The sequence below is a fragment of the Melopsittacus undulatus genome, chromosome 12, assembly GCF_012275295.1.
Source record: "Melopsittacus undulatus isolate bMelUnd1 chromosome 12, bMelUnd1.mat.Z, whole genome shotgun sequence".
In the NCBI taxonomy this organism is placed as follows: domain Eukaryota; kingdom Metazoa; phylum Chordata; class Aves; order Psittaciformes; family Psittaculidae; genus Melopsittacus; species Melopsittacus undulatus.
In genome coordinates, this window is record NC_047538.1 from 9,130,786 (window position 1) to 9,149,418 (window position 18,633).

The window sequence follows — 18,633 nt, forward strand, 5'->3', positions numbered from 1 at the left end:
GGCTGCCCTACTTGGGCATGATGGAATGTGGCATGGAACAAACATAGCTGGCTTTGCATAGCTTGAATCACAACAAACATTGCTAGGAACAGGGAGAATATAAAATAAGGTATTAACATACTTTTGAAAATCTCATACCTTGTACTGAGTATAGGTCATTCAGAGCTGAGGTAGAACGGAAGGAGTAAGTGTACAGATATTTAGAAGAAAATAAATGGAATTCAGTGTTCCTGTATGGAGCCTATTCTGCAGCTATAATAGCAACAAAAGGTGTTGTTATAGTAGTCTTGAAAATCAGATTCTACAACATGTGAACACGTATGTATAAATACACACACACATGCATACAACCAACTGCATGCCTGTAGGTTTTTCTCTAAGTTAGCAGTCTTTAAAGTAGCACTTCAATTGCTCAAACTGCTTAATCAGCATCATGCAAAAGCCTAACGCCTAATATTTCCCCGTTTAAAAGAACTTTCCTCAAGGGGATCATTGTCTTACTGAGCAACTAACAGAAAAACAACCGGTACCCTGGAGATGCTGAGAATTCAGAATCCACATTGAGAATTCATCCTAGCTACTAAAGTTTCCACAATGTCAGACATCCAACCTGCAGTGAAGTTCACCTGCAAGAAATACCTCTAGATACAAGGATTTGCTCAACTAGCTTCATGTCAGATTCCTGCAGAACATTCTTCCATCCTTGACATGGCAGTTTTGGAAGCAGGACACATGCGTATGTCCTGGTAAAGCTGCTACCAAACACTGGAAATACTGATTCTTTCAAAGAGCCTTACTTTATTTCATTGCTGCAGTTGAAGGAGAGCTTCAGTACTGCTGCGGATTCCAGAACCCAGCAAACAAAAACCACATTCACAAAGAAAAAAATACTTGGAGTTGGGGGACTTGTACCACCATCCTTTGAGAATCTATGTGTAGTCAGACAAAGCCTATTTGTGATACAGGAAAGGACTAAGGCATGCTTCGATATTTGAGTAGTCATTAATTTAATTGTAATAGGTAATAAAATTAGTCAATTCAATAATGGTTACATCCTGTACTTAAAAAGTAAATATTTATTTGGAAATTTGTACTGAAACTGAGCAAAATAGAGTGATGAAAGGATAGACTGAAAAAAGGGGTAGACTCTGTCACCCACATCAAGCAAAACTGACAACTGAATTCAGCCCAACCACTCTGTTCTTGCAGTGGAAGAGAACTCAAAGGATAAAACATGCATGCTAATCTTATTATTTCAGAGGCAGCTCCAGAAAAAATTGTGTGAATGTTATATAAGGTGTGTAGGGGTTATTCATAGACTGTATGATGATGTAGGCTGTTCATGTGGCCCTAAGAGCTTTAGGAACTGAAGATACAAAATAGTTAAATGACATGGCTGGAGACGAAATTTGTGAGAGAAACAATTAAGAATCACCAGTCTGTTGTGTGGGTTTAGTTGTGTGTATGTTTAGTTTCACATGTTCCCTGCTGTGCTAGTCTTGGACAGGAAAGCACTGCACTGAGAACCTAGAAAATTTACTCTAATGGTACACTAAACCCAGCCTGGGCAGGCTAAATGATGCAGTTATTCTGAGAAAGACCTGTATATTACATTTCCTTACCTCACCGCAGTAGAAGGAATTGATCTGAGAAATTAATGAAGACTATTTGAGAAGCAAAAGGAGAAATTTCTTTACAGAACTGAGCTGTGAAACCCCAAACTAATAGAATCATAGTGTGAGTGCTCAGGACCCCTCTCTACCTTGCTGTTCAGCTGCTGTTGAGAATGAAAGAACCTGCCATGAAGGCCTGCACTTCCTGCATTGCTGAAAGCTGATGTCCTTTGAACAAGAGTGAGGTGTCTTCTAATTCAAGAAGAGAGAACTTTCTTGTTACCTCCGGGATTCTGTTACAGTAAGTACCCAAATCTCAACCCTCTTGTCATCAAAAATCCCAATTCTGCAAAACCCTTTTTTGTGAGCACCTGTTAGAAAAGCTGTGCCTGTAAAATTCATGGTTCTAAGCAACCAAACAAAACACACAAAGCGAAACATCTCTCAAGTCACTACCCAAGGGAACTGACAGAAACAGTTGCCTCATTAGTACAGCCTGATTATCAGAGACCAAGCAGTACTATTCTGAGAGCTCAGGGCAGAATTTAAGTCACATGAACACATGATATGCAGGAGTTTTACCTGTCTTAATGGCCAGAATTTCACTGTGCATTTTTGAATGCTTAAGCTGGTTATAAAAGAAATGCAAGAGAAAATACTGTCATGAACATGAACAGAGAGGTGAAAAAGCACTCTAGCCTTACTTCCTATGAGCTGGGCAGCTTCAGTTACTCAGCACTGGATAAAAAGGAAGATACATAGTTTCTAACAACATTACTTAAAAAATCAGAGCCATAATTTTATTTCATTCCACCGTTTGCTCAATATCCACAAACCAGCTTAATACAGAACTCCATGTTGAAATCCATTAAGTATCCTTTTGTTTTCCAGGTGCTGGCTTGCTTTTCTTAGGGAAATAACTCCTACTGATAACATTAAAAACTATGTTGGCTGTGCCATTTATATACAATATAGACCTTTCCATGTTGTGCATTTCACATGCTGTTTCTTAGCATCTCCTTGGTGATAACCATTGTTTATGAATGTTGTTTTTTACTTTAAAGGCAATCTGACTTCATTTTTCTTCTCATCCATGCTTCCATTATCTTTATATCTCTTCAACTCCCTCCAGGAGTGTTAATACATGGTTTGCTATCTTAATCAGTTACGTTGTTTAAAGAAAAATCCATTTACAGTTTATCCTGCCTTCAGAGCAATTTTGTTGATAGTTCTTCCATACAGCACAAAATAGATGGGTTATGGCTGCCCCAAGAAGAAAGGCTTGAAGTTCCAAGTTGGTACTCTAATCTTTTGGGTTTTATTCTTGGCTTAGCTGTGGAGGCTGGTTCAGAATGGTTTAGCTTCTTTGCTTTATATGTGCCAATGGGGAATGGACGTAGTAACACACAATGGTATTGGAAAACTTAATCCAGTAACACTTTCAAAGTTCTTGGAGGTTCTTGAATTGGCAGAGATGAAGAAATTGTGACTATTGCTGCTGCCATTCCTGGGTTCTGCTTCTCAGCTCTGGAAATAGGATTCAAAATCCATTGTCAGGGATATGGGCTGAGAAAAGTTAAACCCTTCTCTTGGATTTTGCGAGATTTGCATGTGGAAGTATCTGTGCGTGTCTGAGCCAGGAGAAAGTTTCTTTTTTGGGAAGAATTAATGTTTTAGTAAATAAATAGTAAGCAAAACTGACTTTTTATACAAAGACAATTACACATAATGGGGAAAAAAAATAAGCCCCACTACATGTATATTTTTGCTTAGTCAAGCCAAAATATTTATTGAAGAAATAATTTTGATGGGAAATATTTTTATAAACCTTAAAACACAAACAGATTTGGACTAACAAGTTCTAGAGGGTCAAGGAACACATTCAAACAGTAGATAGTCAAAGTAACATATACTGCTTGCTTTACCCAGTGGTAACAGGTCTCCATGAACAAACACAAAACTAGGAGGAAAATACATGAAAGAAACCCAAGCGTTGTCCAAAAACCTTAAACTTTCAGTTAACTGAACAAACTAGTTTTGAAATTGATAATAAATTCTATCTGTAGGCGATTATACTGTGTTGGGTTTTGATGTTTGGTTAAAGACAGTTTTACTTGAGAATTCCAACAGCTGGAAAACAGGTTTTACATTATACTGTGAGCAGCATGCTGACAACTTTCTTGCCTACAAAAGCTCAGCAACAGAGCTGTAATACTGCCTATGTATGTTTAGGCCAAGTTATGCTGTTATATTACTGATGTATATTATGCTAATCCAATAAAACATAAAGACCATTGTATCTTTTGTGACTTCTTCCACACTGGTACCAGGAGGGATTTGCATTGGTAATATAACAGCAGCAGAACAATCTAGAGAATTGTTGGTGTGTCCTGTTTTGAGGTTATGGATCCTAGCTGCAAGTAGGTAAAATTGTTCACTAACTTTGGTGATTCCTGAAAGCTTGAGAACATCCTGGAAAAGATTCAGCATTATGCAAGACTGACATATTAATATACTATTCAGCTCTTACTTAAAAAGTACAATAAAGTATGGTGACGATTTCAAACAAGTGAATTTGCTGCAGCATTTTGAACAGCTTAGATTACTGGAGAGTACTTCAAAGGCAGCAGTTTGTTTCCTTTGAATTTAATGGTTTTAAAAAGTTGTCAAATAGTTTAATTCCTCTATATTCCTACTTTTTTGCTTAAATTTTCAGTCCTAATGATTATGGGCTACAATTGTAACATACCTACCAATAGCTGAGCTTGTAAGGGATTTAAAAAGAATACCTTGGAGAAAAACCAAACCTTGAAAAATGAGGCCATATAAGAAGTGAATGCACTTCTCACTATTTAAAGTGTGAGCTCCATTTATTTAGGATCAGATTAATCATTTCAGTTTTTGCATCTCTCCATAGTTCTATATTGGGGTTTTAATCCTCATGACAAATGTAATACAAGTAAAGAGGAATGATAATTTAGTACTTTAATAAAACCTCTTTCCACTGCCAAAATTAACATTGGAGTCAAAGCTAAAAGCACTCTGTGGTTTACTAAAATGCACTAGTCAGCAGATATACACCTAGGTACAGCATCACCCTTTGGCGTTTGTTACTGATAATACTCCTATTTATTATTTATTAATCTGTTACTTTTAGCACCTGCAAGTGACTGAAACTCAACAATTCTTTCTGTATTCTTTTTTCCTGTGTGAATCAGCAGGTGACATGGTATGGGTTTTAAACACTTTCTTCTTCCCAAAGCAAGAAATGTCATTTGGTAGATGTGACTCCTCCTTTATGCTTTCAGATTTTTACTTTCTGCCAGCCCTGTGGAAGGCTGCCTTTTAGCAACACATGTCTCACAAGAAAGATGTCAGATACGATTCAAGGGCAGTGTTCTGCCCTATCTGTATGGACTGCATTAGCTTGTTTTCAGTTAATACACGTGCTCAGCCTGTGCTACAGCTAAAACCAGACCTACATACTCAACTTCTGCCAACATATGTATGGCAGAGAAGTGAGGGGAAATCTTAGGAACAAAAGGATTCAATCTTGTGGGCTAAAAAGGCTATAGCTCTCTGACAGTCCTCTTCCTAGTAAACTGCTCAGAGTAGTCTGCACTCTGGATGCTATGATGAGCAATGAGCTGGGCAGGCCTGTCTTCCCTTGTCTGTATTGCAGCTGTATAGTATTTATTCCAGCTTTGCTGGTGATGGGTACTGAAGCAGGTGCTGCTGCTGTTCTTTTCCCCAGTATAGCATGTTCTGTTCTAGAGGTAGGTTGGTGATGGACTAAACTATGTCTGGTAAAGCTTAGCCACACACACTCTGCAAACACTGCATGCTGGCTTTGTTATAGCAAGAATGCATTCTGGTAGCAAATATATTCACCGTACACTGAAACACTAGTAGCATAGCCACAACATCCCAGAGATGGTCCTGGAATTTACCTGTTGAGCTGAAAGCATCATAAGCTACATCAGTGTATTGCCATCCTTCGCTACTGTGGGTATATCACTTCTGCAGTCTGAGCAAGGATCACAAAGTAGTGCCAGTTTCTGCAGACTAGGCTCAGAGGTCTTCAACATTGTCTCACATTTTGAACATTGTAATTTCCCTAGTATACTTAACAGGCACTTCCAGAGTTAAGTTAAAATGTAGTTCAAGTTGTTTTGTGGCTCAAACTGGATATCTGGACTCACTGGCTCTCAGCTGGAATCTAACAAGTTGCTTTTAAAAGACACTGAAGACTAGATAAGAATCTAGGAGGATGAAATTAGCTCATTAAAGGTAGCAATAGCCTAGGCATTAACTTGATCCAGACCTGGTTTCCTGTAGTTTTTCATACTCTGCAATTGTAGCAGATTTACATTACAGCTAACTTCCCCACTGTCATCAAGAAGAGTTTTGCCTAATTCACTGTGGAAGTGGGATTGAATGCCAGTAAGTGATCCTTATGACCCATTTTGATGATACTTGCTTCAGGGACCAGACACAGCTCTGTGTGCAGTCACAAAATGCAACTCAACAGTTCAGGATAATTTGGGGATTAAATCTCAAAATTAAGAACCACTGTCTTGTGCACTGCCCATCTTGGACATGTCAGGTGAAGTTATGGGGTAAAACACAAACTGCCCTACTTAGTCTTAAGTTCTCACTCGGCACAGCCAAGGCTTAAATATGTTCCCTGCTATTCTGCATATAAGGAGGTGGAGGAAGGAAGTCTGGAGAGGAAGCTGAACTTCCTGTGCCAGAGATTTATGCTGGAGCCTTCCCTGAATTCAAGACAATGTAGCAACAGCTCAAGATGTGAATCGCTACAAATGCAGACTTGCAGGGTTTGAAGAAAGACCCTTCTGCATCCACACCTGTGCTTAGGGATGCATGTGTTTCTGTGAATTCATAAATAACAGTTTGACTAATTTTTGGACATAGCAGTTGCCTCTTCCATCCCCCACCCCACCTCCAGACTGATAAGAAACAGCCCCCTTTTTTTTTCTCTTCAGTTTAATTTCTCTGAATGTTGTTTCAGACTTGTGAAGTAGTCACTTTGGGCATCTGCATAAATCCTGGGTGCATGGGTATGTGACTGCACAAACAGACAAAAGAAACGGGCACCAAATGGTCATCTGAAAGGAGCAGACCTAAGCAAGCAAGAGAAGTAAGAAGGGATGTATAAAACAGATTAGACACATGTGCACACTTGGAGTTTAGATGAAGAAGTCACCAAACTTATCTCACAGGTGCGCAAATTTTCCTTATCCTGATTTTTGTCTGTTGTTTTATAACATTAACATGTATTACCTAGCGCCTTGTGCATCAATTAAGGATTAAAAATTAGAGATTTGGGGGATTAAGTTTTATACCCAAAACGTTAGGATGTGTTAGGAAATAAAAAGGTAGGAATTGATCAGAAACTTTAGATTTTTCTGTATTATTATTATAGTACACCACTGAGTGGTGGCTTTAGAGCATCACCAGTCACAATTCACAGAAGAAAATTTATATTATTTTATATTTTCATTATCTTCTTTATATTAGAAGAAAATATCAAGGGCAGATTTATTTTTGTTAATAATGAGTAATTTTGATTAAAACCTGTGGGAGGCAAGGGCATGCTCTGATGAGTTATGCTTCTCTTGCTAGTGACAATGAGATAAACTAGAGAAAAGAAAGAAAATCTCTCTTCCTTTTCTGGCCTGAAAGAGCATCATTCCTTATGTTCTTTTTTTAATCCAGGCAATTTCCTGTACTTCTAAAGCACATTCTCCCACAGGAGGGGTATTTATGTAGCATCTTCCACCCCAAAGCACCATGCAAAGCAGTAGGAAGACTGCATTTATTTTTCCTGCTTTCAAGCAGCTTATCCATTTCTGATTAAATGGTTCATGTAGAGGAATCTATTCTCTCTCCTCTGCTCTTTGATTTCATTTTGCCAATTTTCTTACCATTGGAACACAGATCAGCAGCATTCCGAGCTGTCCGCTGTAATCACAAGCTTGTGTTGAACTCTCCCTGTTTGAGATGATGTTTTGTTTGTCTACACAGTTCAATAAGAAACAGTGCATAGGTAGCACCAGCAAAGCTTATAGCCTGCCAGCACAGTATGAGGAGGTAAACAGAACGATCAGATATCCTTCCCATGTGGTATTTCCCATGGTCTGCTTTATAGAACTGTTTGTCCTAGGCCCACATTTAGGAGAAATATGTGAAATATTTAATTCAGGTGAAAATTCCTGAGTAACTTAGACAAGTTGGGCAAAAGATGAGATTAAATATTTTGGTGATAAGGGGATTGAGGCATTTAACATGAGGAGAGGATGAGCAAGCTTTGGATTCTCTGGACTCAAGAAGAGATGGTTCAGGACAGATCTTAGCAATGCATGTAAATACCTGATGGGAAGGTGAAAGGAGGCAGAAGACTTTTCTCAGTCGGCACCAACTGACAAGGATGAGAAGCAGTGGGAACAATCCAAAATACAGGAAATTCCACTCAACCATTCAGAACACTACTTTTACTCTAAGGGTGGTCAGACTCCAGAACAGGTTGCTCAGAAAGGCAATGGCATCTCCTTCCTCTGAGAACTCAAAGCCCTGAGCAAGCTGTTCTATTTGAAAGCCCTACTCACTGTCACAGGTATTGAGTTATTACAGTGACAAAATAACAACGTAAGCCTGTTCGCTCCCCATGTGGCCCAAGTCAGTGGAGTTTCAGTGTTTTATAGCAGGTATGAAGGACCTTTTATGAACATGAAAAAGTCTACTCTAAATGTGCAGTTTTAAAGTAAGGAATATAAGCATATAACTCTCCTCCAAATAATCTCACAATTTAGTCCACCTACGCTTTGCCTGCCAGCACCGCAGCTGGAAACCGACATCCCTACAGGCCACTCGGGCTCACTTGTGCCATCTAGTGGAGAAAAGCAGAATATTCTGTAAACTGGAATAACAGGCGAAGGGACAAGTCGCCTGGTGTATTTATTGTATGGCCTTCTGGTTAGCTGATCACAGCTGTTTTCCCTTTTTACATCTGTGGGGATATCTCTCAGGACATTTGATCCCATCAGCAATCTTGTAAAGTAAACTGCTGTCACAAGACTCCTACTATCACCTCATCAGGTATCTCACACAGATCCTGGGCCTATCTTTTAAATTTCTTGCCCCCCAGCTGCTGCTTCCAGTTAGGAATGTTGTAATAGTTGCTGGATTTAGCACCTGAAGCCCAGAGGCTATTCCTAAATCTCACACTTTTGCCCAAGCTTTTTCCCCAGGTTCCCTCCTTAAGAGAGGGAGGGAGCAGGGAGGTTTTTTCTGAGCTTCATGTCCCACACAAAGTTCATCATGCTCTGACTGTACCTGTGTTTCATTGTGACAGTACAGCCCACGCTCCGTGTATTCATGCTCAAAAGTCTTTGTAAGGTAAGACAGTCCCTGTTTTACAGACCAGTGTCATCTGGGAAGTCTGTGGCAGAGCAGGCAGCTGAGCTGTGTTTCCCAGGGCAATACTTCAGGACTATATCTCCTTACATGTGAGAATGAAGTAGCTTGTGTCATAAACTGTCAGCATGGAAAGAGAAGAAACAATGTACAACATCAGGCTCCTATTTCTCTTTCGAGCTACTTGGAAAAGCGGGGGGGGGGGGGGGGGGGGGGAGGGGGGGGTGGAGGAGTAAAAATTTAACACTTTAATGCAGATTAAAGCATTTCTATATTAGAAATAGAAAAATATTTTCTCCTTTCTCCAGTGCCCAAAGTGAGCTTTGTAATTCCGAAAGGATGTGAAATCTTTACAAATGGTTTGTTCTTCTCTGTGGCCTCCTTCCCCCCACCTCCTCCCCCAGTAAGATAAGAAGAGCTCTGGCATTTTATATTCTAAATTTTGACTGACCAGAACAAAATGCTTTCCCACTGATGTGGGTTTGCACCTCAGCTTTCTTTTGTGTGTGTGTGTACATTGAATTTAGCCTTAGGATGTAATATTTCATAAAACATTTGTTGTCTTTATTTTTATAGAGCCCAATTCCTCTGTGGTCCTTTGGTTTCATAGCGTGCCCTGAACAGAATGCCAACGCTTCTCTCAGAGTCTGAATTTCAGCTGTGGGTAAAGGAAAGAACCTCTGCTATTTACAGCAAAATTAGTAAATGGCTCTTGAGTAAAAATAGTTCCAACAGGTAAAGATAATTAGATTGAGAGCCAGGAGACAGCTGAGAGCAAGAATCTGGAAAGTGATTCCCTGAGAGCTATTTTATTCTCCAAGTAAACAGGAAAATAAAATTCTCCAGGTTTTTTTGTTATTTTTTTACACCTGTCTGAGTGCCCCCTGTGTCAGACTGGCAATGACAGTCATTCTTTTCCCTCAAGAACTGCATCTGGTAAAGCTGAATGGCAGGCAGCAAACAGACAACCCAAACCTCCCTCTAAGCTATCTGGGGGCAGCAACGCAGACAAAGGCAGCCACAAGGCAGAAAAAGAAACGTTTTTCTCTTGCTGTGTCCGGACCCTTATTGATGCTCCAGTCTGGATGCTTCAGGTCTACCACTTAATACTCTCCAAAGATTATAATGCATCGATTATAAAAGCCATTATAGATGTACCACTTTACTTAGATTGTTAATGAGCTTGGCTATAAAGGGATTTGCAACCTGAATTTCATGACAGAGCCAAGGCATAATTTGCTCTGGGCTATAAAGCTTTTGAATTATTAAGGCAATTTACTTCCAAGTCTGCATTTGCCTTTTGAGCACAAGTGCTCATGATGAGTGCATGTGTGTGTGAGAGGAGAGGCAAGACTGCAAGCTGCCAACAGTGAGGTAAGCACCAACTTTTCCAGCAGTACATCTCCCCATCACGAGCTCTTTGACACAGCCAGAAGATAACAACAGAAAATAACTGGCAAAATGATCATTTTGGATAAATGAGAGAAGAAAAATTGTATGCTGAGCAGTGCCAAATGAGCAAATTCAAATCACAATATCCAGTAAGAACAAATAAATTTTAAGAGTAGTCCTTTCCCTCCTTTCCCTTATACATGCTTGGTAGAATAAATACAAAGGAACACAATGTCTAGGTTTTGAAAGTATCCCACTTATTCTTTGAGCCTCAGTAAGAGCATCAACAACAAAGCAAGTTTTCTAGGACTACAAAGCCAAGTCCCACACCAAAAGTAAACAGAGCTTTGCAGAACACAAAGCAAAAGTCAAGAGAGAAACTTTAATGCAAAACAGCAGTAAGAATGAAGACAGAGCATCAATCTCCATGCCACATTTTTGGATTTGCTTACTGACCTTTAAAATATCAGGTAAAGCAAACAAGTTTATTCTAACCATACAGTAGGGTTAGGAGCTCATAGTGTCCCTTTCCATAGTATTGCAAAAACACATATTGAGTGAAAGCTGGCCACTAAGCTTATTTTTATAGATAATAACAAGAAAGTCTGTCTTTCTCCAACTTATCCTATCAAACAGAAATGACCCAGGTGATCAACAGATGCTCTTTTACATTCTACTGCCTCCTATTTAGTGCTATGAAAGGCATATGAGAGCAACACTTTCAAGGTGTTGCTTGTCTGGACCAGGATTCAGGAGATGGCCCTTTTAATTCTTTTATCTGACATTAGTTCAGTAAAGGGTCATTTTCTCTCACTGTGTTCCCACATGCAACTAATGATTCTAATTGATGGATTTACGGGATTTACTACACAAATAGAAACTGTTCTCAAGATGGGAAGAGAGCTCTTTCTTTGCTGTAGGAGTTTAAATGGAATCTGTAAATCCCCTAGTCAGGATAACTTCTGCAATGCTGTTGATCTGAAGTAACCTGTGAAGTGGAGATGTAACTAATGAACAGTTGTGCGTGGAACCTGCTTTCTCAAAGACAAAGGACTGGGGACAACTTTGTTTACCAACTGTCTGTGACGAGCCAGTCGATTGTGATAAAGGGCTGACACATCACTACTGAGGAGCCAACTGAACCACTTTTGGCATGCAAAGAAATTCCTGTGTTCCTGCAGGTTGATTAGGTCAGGAGTTTATGTTAACATGTATTTTGTGTTTAAATTAATGACCCATGTTACAAGGCAGGAGCCTGGGCAAGACAAAAGGCTTTTTCTTAGGTGTTAGAAAAACCCCACCAGATTAAGCCCTTCTTCCTAGGAAGCCAGGGAAAAAAACAAGTTCTTCATTCACTATGCCATGTCAAATGACACTTGCTTCTTACATACACACACACAAACTCACTTCCTTCAGTGTTACTGTGTAAGCAAAAGCATGAAGGAAAGAGAAGTCAAACAGTGATTATTCTCCCATCCTCCTCAAGCAAGCTCAATCTTTGAGTGATCGCTGGAGAACCGAGCAAACCCGAGCCTTAGAAGCACCCTCACAGCTTTGCAGCACCGACAGCTAGTTGGTTACAAAGCTGTTCCCAGTGGTAATATAAGCGTAATACACAGGAAAGTGAAGGCCTGCCCTCCTGTGACAGTCACTGTTTTTTCATTTGCCTGGGTTTATATTCCTGTTTGTATTAGCGAGTGAGCACTCAGCCATTCCCCTCCAACAGATATTGCTTCTTCAAAAGGCATAGGATTTGTTTCTGAGTGCTACCCTGATGGAAAAGTTCTATAAATAAAAACACATCTGCTATATTTGTGACTCAGAGACACCCAGGACTGGGCATATATTGCTTTTCCAGTTAGAAACATCCAAGTAGTTACACTGGGTTATGCCTAGTCTCCATCTTGACACAGAAAAGGCAGGCAAAGGACAGAACAGGAGAAGTACAATTAAGAAAGACAGACAAGACAGAAGAGAAGCAGATCTGTTAAACCAGTCTCTCCCTGCAACCCTTACAGTAAGCTATATGCAAGTTAAACACAGAACCAACACTTCTTTGTGTTGAGAGATGGACTCATGAGCAGCTCATATACCATAAATGTGTAGCAGATTCTAGTCTCAGTCCTGTTGGCTGGCAGAGATCTTAATTTTTAAATCATTAGTGCTCATTTCCAGGGTAGTTCTTGCAGTAATGCTTGACACAGAATAGTCTTCTAAAAGCTGTGCAAGACTTTGTACCCACCACTTCTACTACTTATTAATGGCAGTCACCTAAATATTTGCAGGAGGCAGACCCTTTTCACAGCTACCAAAGCAACTTCAGCAAAAATTAAGACTATCAGTCATATTCTTGTTAGTTGAACATCAGTCAACATTAACTCTGATCTAACACTTTCTTTCCTGATCATATCCCATAGATAACCCCACAGCAATGAACCATCCTGCAGATTACACGTGTTTTTAAAGGTAGACAAATTAGCACCTTGCTAAAGTGGATTCAAAGAAAACCACTACTCAGGAGTGGACAAAATTCATACTGTTTGGAATAGTGGAGGGGCAAGAAAAGGAAAAAAGCTGTCATTTTAAACAAGGCCTCTCATAGCCCATATTTTTGCTTGGGCTATCACTGTAATCAACTCCAAGCTCCCAGTTTTAACATGATGCATAGCAGTTATCCTTGCCATCAGTACCTCACAAAGAATCATCTCTAAAGAGTAATTTCTCTGGACTATTGCCCAGACTGTACTATGGTATTTTGTAGTTACAACTTATGCTAGATGGCACAGCTGTCAGGAATCTTTGATTTCTTTCTGTACTGACTGTGATCCTGACACCTGAGCAGATAATCAGGTATAAAGCCATCTTTGAAATATTTGATGAAAATTTGATACACATTAGTAATGCTTAACCATGTGCAAAAGTGTTTCTTTGAGATTAATTTGTACTTTAACTGGCAAAACTAAGTAGCAAAAGGGTTCAGCCCACAAGCCAGCTGGCCTTGAAAATGCAAGTTTGAAGATTTAAAAAACCTCGAAAACAATCCCTTTGGGTTTCGTGACTGACAAAGAAAGTATCTTTTCTCATCTGCCTCATTCTTTGTGTCTAGCTGTGAAACACAGCACAATACATTTCCCTCTACAGGCTTTCCTGTCCTTGTTTGTCCTGCAGTTTAAGGAGCATGGGCCATTATGCAGCAATTTGCACTCCAGCCATTTTCTGGGCAGTTAATGTTCTCAAAAGAAGAGAAACTACAGAGGCTATTCAGTGTGACTTGCTAGGATTCCCCTTTCCACTCCAGTCTGGGAAGCTTCTGTTCTGGAACAACAGCTTGCTGTTTGTACTGTTCTGACTCTTCGTGTGTGTTCCCGAGGTGGCAAAATTCCCCTGCCTTTTTTTATTGCCATATGCTGGACACAAGGAATATTTTTATTATTTTTATCAGAATGTGAACAAGCAATTCATGTCCCACTTTTACAGGCATTTTTAAACTGCTGCCCTTTTACTTTGTCCCACTTTTATAGGCATTTTTAAACTGTTGCCCTTTTACTTCATTTTGTATCCTTGAAGAAGCTGTACCAGGAGATAATAGCAGTCACAAAAACATTTCTTCTATCTGACAGATCATTACAAGGGTATGAAAGGAAACATCTTTCCATCATAACCTACTTGGAAAACCAAACTCTTCATGTCTTCTTTAACTTTTACTCTCCTTCCCTTCCTTTACTCCCTATCTGAAACAAGTCACAGAGCTGCAGCTGTTCTTGTGTTGCATCTTCCGAATTTCCTGAATTTGCCTGTGTTGCTGGATATATGTTGCTTGTATCAGGTGAATACTGGACAGGATTCATCCCACCAGATGTCACCTGTCCAGGGATGTCATTGCATTTCTGGCTTATCTGTGGTACTTGTTGTTTACTCATTTGGACAGCTTCATCGTAAGAAGGTGGCAACTCCATTGCATAGAGACTGTAAGCTGGAAGTGATACAGTGTTCTTATCCATATCCACAAATACCGAAGCAATAGGGGCACTTAAAGGATACTGCCATGAGCTGTATGCTGTGAAAAAGGGAATGAAAAAACAAGAACATTAAACACCTTTATGGAACACTGATATATATATATATATATATATATATATATATATATATATATATAAAGGGCTAATCCCGCTTTTTTCCAAGAAATTATGGATTCATTTTTGTGGCGTCATGCCCTATATACTAAAAGCTATCAGTATAGAAAATTACCTATGATGGAATTGTACATTCTCCAAAAGAAAGCAGTCAGAATTAAAAATATCCCTGCATGTCAACATCCAGTAATGAGTGTGAAATACTCGACATAGTACATGTACGTTATAGGAGAGGGTTCACATACGAACAACTGTGAACAACTCACATTGGAAAACTGCGGCTGGAATAGTTGGAAACAGAGAAGGGCAGAAAAGTTGAATGAGGGAATGGCAATAAGAACAGATGTGGGAGACAACAAGTAAGTGGGTAACCCCCCATGGACAAGTTAAATTCTGCTTGTCTTCTGCATCCACTTATTGTGGTGCCCCCATGTCGCACCTTTATCTATCCTGCCCACCCTTTGGGGCTGAAAGTTGTCTGGGGAGTACATCAAAATTTCCCCCTTCTCCCAAGGACTGGACACAGAATTCCAGGCACATGTTCAATAGCAAAGCACTGCTGAACCCCAGCAGACACTTCCAGGACATACTTACAGGTCACTGTGCTATGGGCAGTGCTGTCACTGTCAATAGCAATAACTGTTAAATCATAAGGGTGCCTAGAGAAGGTTTCCACTGGAAGCCTCTTCTTTTGGCAGCAGAATTTGATGCAGCTCGCTGTGATCCCACAGAGCAGAAGCAGGAACAGAGTCAGCAAGATTAACCTTAGAGAAGGAAGGAGAACACCAAAACTTCAATGCTTATATTTTACTTCTTCCAGAGCTGAATACAATTTCTCTCTAAATGGGTGAAAGGCCAAACATCCTAGGTTTAGTTCTGAATGGGTTCTGGATCCTGAATTGGGAAGCTGGATCACAAACGCTTAATCACAAGTTGAAGTACTGCTGTGGCCAACAGTACAATCCCTTCTGGCTCACAGATGCAGTAATGTTAATTACCTTAGGTTGTATTTTCAACGTGCATGTGAGAATGGCTCTACTTTCAACTCTAAGAATGGTATGTACTTGGAGGGAAATGCTTTTATAAGTCTAGGATCTGTATTAATAATTGAGCACAGAAATTAGATTTTGCAGTATGTCTTGAAAACACAATTTTCTCTCTACCTATTGTTTAACAAAGTTTAACGATTTGTAATGCAGACAGGTCAAGGTGCTGGTGTTTCAGGCTCTCAATTGAAACTCAACCTTTCCACTCCTCAGTTTCTCAAATGAATCCACTCTCTCATGAGCCAGGTGAGCAGTGGGATGTGTCATGAGAAGATGAGGCAATAAGAACTGCTTCACAGTGCTGTAAAGCAGGCCCAAGGACAAAGTTGAAATGGCTTGACAAGAATTACTGTGACAGACCATGTGTGCTGGGTTCAGCTGTAACAGTTATTTTCTCCTTAGTAGTTGGTGCAGTGCTGTGTTTTCAACTGAAGTCTGAGTTTAAACTATGACACCATGTTCCTGAATTCCTGGTTAAGAGCTATATTCCACCCTAAATATGTGTAGAAATGGCCTTGGTAGTGTTCTGTTCTTTTTTCCAAACCAAAGGTAGTACTTACGAGTAAGAAATGTTAACACACTGGCAGAATGCAAACTATAAAAACAACGTTAAAGTTTTTGGTAGCTACAATGCCTGTCCTAGGCAGGAGATGAATCACTTGTGCCAAATGTTTACCTGTTTACAAGGTTTGTAAGGGCTGGAGTTCACAGCCAGTGAACAACCTCTTGTCCCGTGAGAGGGAGATAGCCACGGAAAGTGCATGAGGCACCACAGTGCTGAGTGCTCTTGCAGAGCTCTCTGGTTCAACAGGACAAGCAGGCCTGGCAGGGAAGCAGTACCCAGAAAGGGCAGATGACATCTCCTTGGATGAATGCCGTACCCGCCTGACACCTTATCTCTCTTGTGGGCTCATCTGCAATATACTCCACTGGCAGCTTTCGCAACACTGAGGAGAAGCCCTTTCCTGCCTCCTGCCCAAGAGCAAAGCATTTCCATTGCCTTACTGCAATTACTGTTCATCAGAGCTTTCAAATTATTCGGGGTTCGTAAGACTAACAGTAAACTTACCAGATGTACCACAGACTGATCCAATTAGACATGTTATGAGGGCATCTGTGAAGGAAGACAGATGATTCACTGATTTAGATATCTACAAACAGCAAATTTATAACAGGGAATAAATTTCACGATTTCTGAGGTGAAAAAGGGAAAGGAATCAGTAAGAGCATGGGACAAAACCCCTTAGATTTCCTCTCAGAGGACTGTTCTTCATAGTTGTAAAACTACTCCAGCTGAGGACATGCAAATAATTCCATTGTAAAAGCTGGCTTCTGAGTCGATAAATGTTTTTACAAAGTGGTACTTTGCTGTTGCTTAGGAGAGAGATCTACAAATGTTGGCATCTCCAAAACCAAATGCAAGTTACTTAAAGTTCACTGAGACAAGGTACCTAATGCCAGAGGACAGCCTGAAAATGCCAGTCTAAGACAACTGCCTGCTCCCCACAGTTACTTTCAAATTACTTTTTCATAGCTCAAATACAGCCAGAAATGTGGGGATCAGATCTACTTATGGTGCAAGAAAAGGAGATCAGCTTCTATGCCATTTCAGAAGTGCAGCTGCCCCAACAGTAGCGTAGATCTCTACCTTGCTGGATTGAATGCTACAGGTTTCAGGCAACTGAATCCTTTGGCACAGAAGAGATCTGCCCAAGAGGATCTGCCCGAGATCTGCACGTTTGCTTTTTGGCAGATGACACCTCGCTGTCACATTAAAAGAGGATCGTTCACCCTCGGTACAGAGCAGGGGCAGCCAAGCCAGGTTTGTAAGCTGTTGCCAATCTCAAAGGAAAAGCGGCAGTGAGGGACGGCCGTCAGTCAGCTCTGCTCTGGCACTCCGCCGCGAAGGGAACAGCTTGCGGACAGACGTTACAGAACTGTACTCACCGATCGGAGCTCTCGCAGTTCCTCTCAGAGGGCAGAGCAATGCCTGGGGAATGGAAAACCCAACCGGACGACAAGCGGCTCGTTCACGGGTCCGCGGGGCAGCGCGGCAGGCGGAGCTTCCTCAGAGACGAGCGGAACGTCCCGGGGAGCCGCGGCTGGGGCCGCCCCTGAGCTCGGGTGGACAAACGGTCCCCGTAACCCTCCCCCAGGGCCGGGAAGCGCTGCCTGGGCCCTGCCCGCGGCTCGGAGAGGCTGCAGGAGCGCCCCAGCGGGCGGTGGGGAGCAGCGGGGCTCGGCGGGGCAGAGCCGCCGGATTCCTCCCTCTGACCCCGCAGCTGACTGCTCTCCAGCAGATATTCACTACTCTTGTCCGCAAGGCTCTAAAGCGGTGTTGCAGGCAGGGTTCGTTGATGACATGTGCCACAGGGGCTAACAGTGCGCTCCTCGAAGACTGCTCAGGGTCATAGGACCGTTGCTCACTTAGGAAAAGCTGCATTCGTAAGTGTGAAGCAATCTCTAAAGACCCTGGATAAGCAGAACATGCATTAATAAGAGGTGTATGACACTAGGATGTATTCTCTCACTTCCTTTGGTTTAGAAATTAGCTTTTTAAGGATTATAAAGACCATACACAGATGTGAATTGCTTTCATATTCCACTAGAACTGCATCAGAGACAAGTAGTATATGATGGCATTTTGATCCAAAGCTGAAAGTGCAGGCATTTCTGTCCAGTGGTCCAAGAGTGAGGACAGTTGCAAATTCAGTGCGAAATCATAATATTCAGAAGAAATCCTGAACTCTCAATGGACTGACAGTGCAAGTTCACATTGTGAAGATTCTAAAGAGGCTCAGCACTAATTTAAAATGTAGCAAAAGTAACTATGCTAATCTACATAAAGTTAGTGCCCTTCCTGGCTTTCTAAAAACTTCCCTACTGCTCAGTAACTGCCAGCTGTGCAGCACTATTTGGAACAGTTCTGTGTTGTGTGCATTTGATCTCCCTTCCAGGCTGCAAGGACTCTGAGAGAATCAGCACATAAACCTCATTATGTGCCCGATCGAC

General features: G+C 41.0%; 1 protein-coding gene across 3 annotated transcripts; it reads right to left on the minus strand.

The window, feature by feature from the left end:
* Positions 1-10,810: 10,810 nt before the first annotated feature.
* On the minus strand, positions 10,811-17,703 carry TMEM52 (transmembrane protein 52). 3 transcript variants are annotated; one of them, XM_005143281.3, is made up of 4 exons: positions 17,569-17,703; positions 16,691-16,735; positions 15,170-15,339; positions 10,811-14,499 (listed from the first exon to the last, which is right to left on the minus strand). In XM_005143281.3, the coding sequence occupies exons 2-4, from the start codon at positions 16,720-16,722 to the stop codon at positions 14,144-14,146; spliced, it is 558 nt and encodes a 185-aa protein (XP_005143338.1). In that variant the 5' UTR covers positions 16,723-16,735; positions 17,569-17,703; the 3' UTR covers positions 10,811-14,143. The 3 variants fall into 3 exon arrangements, with proteins under 3 accessions (XP_005143338.1, XP_030899772.1, XP_033924321.1); XM_031043912.2 differs by lacking the exon at positions 17,569-17,703 and adding an exon at positions 17,196-17,562; XM_034068430.1 differs by lacking the exon at positions 17,569-17,703 and having other exon boundaries at positions 16,691-17,186.
* Positions 17,704-18,633: the final 930 nt, after the last annotated feature.